The sequence below is a fragment of the Guillardia theta genome, assembly GCF_000315625.1.
Source record: "Guillardia theta CCMP2712 unplaced genomic scaffold GUITHscaffold_120, whole genome shotgun sequence".
NCBI lineage: Eukaryota > Cryptophyceae > Pyrenomonadales > Geminigeraceae > Guillardia > Guillardia theta.
The window spans coordinates 127,849-129,514 of NW_005434554.1; the positions used below are offsets into that span (position 1 = coordinate 127,849).

The 1,666-nt window shown below is 56.7% G+C and overlaps 1 protein-coding gene across 1 annotated transcript; it reads right to left on the bottom strand.

Moving 5' to 3' along the window:
- Positions 1-250: 250 nt before the first annotated feature.
- Positions 251-981, bottom strand: GUITHDRAFT_155392 (hypothetical protein; the record flags this gene model as incomplete). Its single annotated transcript, XM_005822709.1, has 2 exons — positions 887-981; positions 251-657 (listed from the first exon to the last, which is right to left on the bottom strand). Coding segments are annotated over exons 1-2 (304 nt in total), but the record flags the coding sequence as incomplete, so codon positions are not given.
- Between the last annotated feature and the right edge of the window lie 685 nt (positions 982-1,666).

Here is a 1,666-nt window from a genome sequence, read left to right on the forward strand (position 1 = left end):
TTTCCCCCTCCTCCCTCCCTCCCCTCCCACTCTCCCTCCCCCTCACTTGCCCTTCTTCTCCTCTACCTCCACTTTTCCCTCCCTCCCTCCTTCTCCTCCCTCCCTCCCTCCTTCTCTTCCCTCCTCGTCCTTTCTTCCTCTTTCCCTTGCTTCAATCTCTCACTTGACTTTCCCTCCCTCATCTCCTCGCAGATCATGAAGTTCTTCACCCGTCTTCGCGATGCTCGCAAACTCGTGGTGGGTCATTGATGAGAACGATTGATCACTTTACAATACAAGGGATACCTCTCCTTCCCCGCCTCCTCATCTTACGGTACCTCCACCTGCTCCTCCTCTCCCTCTCCCTCCACCTCTCTCCCTCTCGTCCTCTCCCTCTCTCCCTCCTACATGTCTCTCTTCCTCTGCTCTTTCTCCACCATCACCGCGAACTCTGGCGCCAGCCGCCTGACATACTCGGAGCTTGTGAACCTCGTCGAGTCGTTGATGTTCCCCTGCCTCTCCCCCTCCCCCTCCCCCTCCCCTCCCCTCATGAAAGAAACTTTCTTCTCCTCCTCGCTTCTCCAGCCTCCGCGTCACCCGCGACTCGCAGTACGGTGTCCTCCCCATCTTCTTCCCCAGACTGTGTAGCATGAGAGAGATTCCTGAGCAAACGCACACCTGGCAATCGTCAGCAGCAGAAGGAGGAGGAGGAGGAGGAGGAGGAGGAGGAGGAGGACGAGGAGGAGGAGGAGGAGGAGGAGGAGGAGGAGGAGGAGGAGGAGGAGGAGGAGGAGGAGGACTTGAAGAGAAGAGCAGGGGGAGAAGGAGCGCAAAGAAAAAGACCAGGAGGAGGAGAAGGATGACAAGAACGAGGAGATGTTCGGGTGAGGTGATATAGCAGGGGTACCAGTCCGACACCAGCCTCCAGGAACACCATGTTTAACAAGTTGGAGCTTGGGAAGAGATTGGAAGATCACGTGGACATGCCGTCCTGCTCTCTCTGAAGGAAAGAAAAACATCAGATACAACCTTAACACCATCTTCTCTTTTCCCTCCTCAACCATCAACAGTGTTCTCTACCATCTTCTACGTCACCATCACGGTATCATATCCATCACCATTATTTCCGTTATCGTAATCGATCCCCCTCTTCCTCCCCCCACCTTCGTATCCATCATCACCATCATCGTCGTCATCGTCACGGTATCATATCCATCATTGCCATTATCTCCTCCTCCTCAATCCTCATCCTCATCATATGCATTATCGTTTTCCTCCTCCTCCTCCTCCTGCTCCTGCTCCTGCTCCTGCTCCTGCTCCTGCTCCTCCTGCTCCTCCTGCTCCTGCTCCTGCTCCTCCTGCTCCTGCTCCTGCTCCTGCTCCTGCTCCTGCTCCTGCTCCTGCTCCTGCTCCTGCTCCTGCTCCTGCTCCTGCTCCTGCTCCTGCTCCTGCTCCTGCTCCTGCTCCTGCTCCTCCTGCTCCTCCTGCTCCTCCTCCTGCTCCTCCTGCTCCTCCTCCTGCTCCTGCTCCTGCTCCTCCTGCTCCTGCTCCTCCTCCTCCACCTCCTCCTCCTCCTCCTCCTCCGTCACTCTCTCCTAAGCCATGTTGAACCGGGCAACCGGCGCATGACCCACTAAGGGCATCCAAGGCTTCATCATCGAGCTTCCCATTGCTGATGGTCACAACG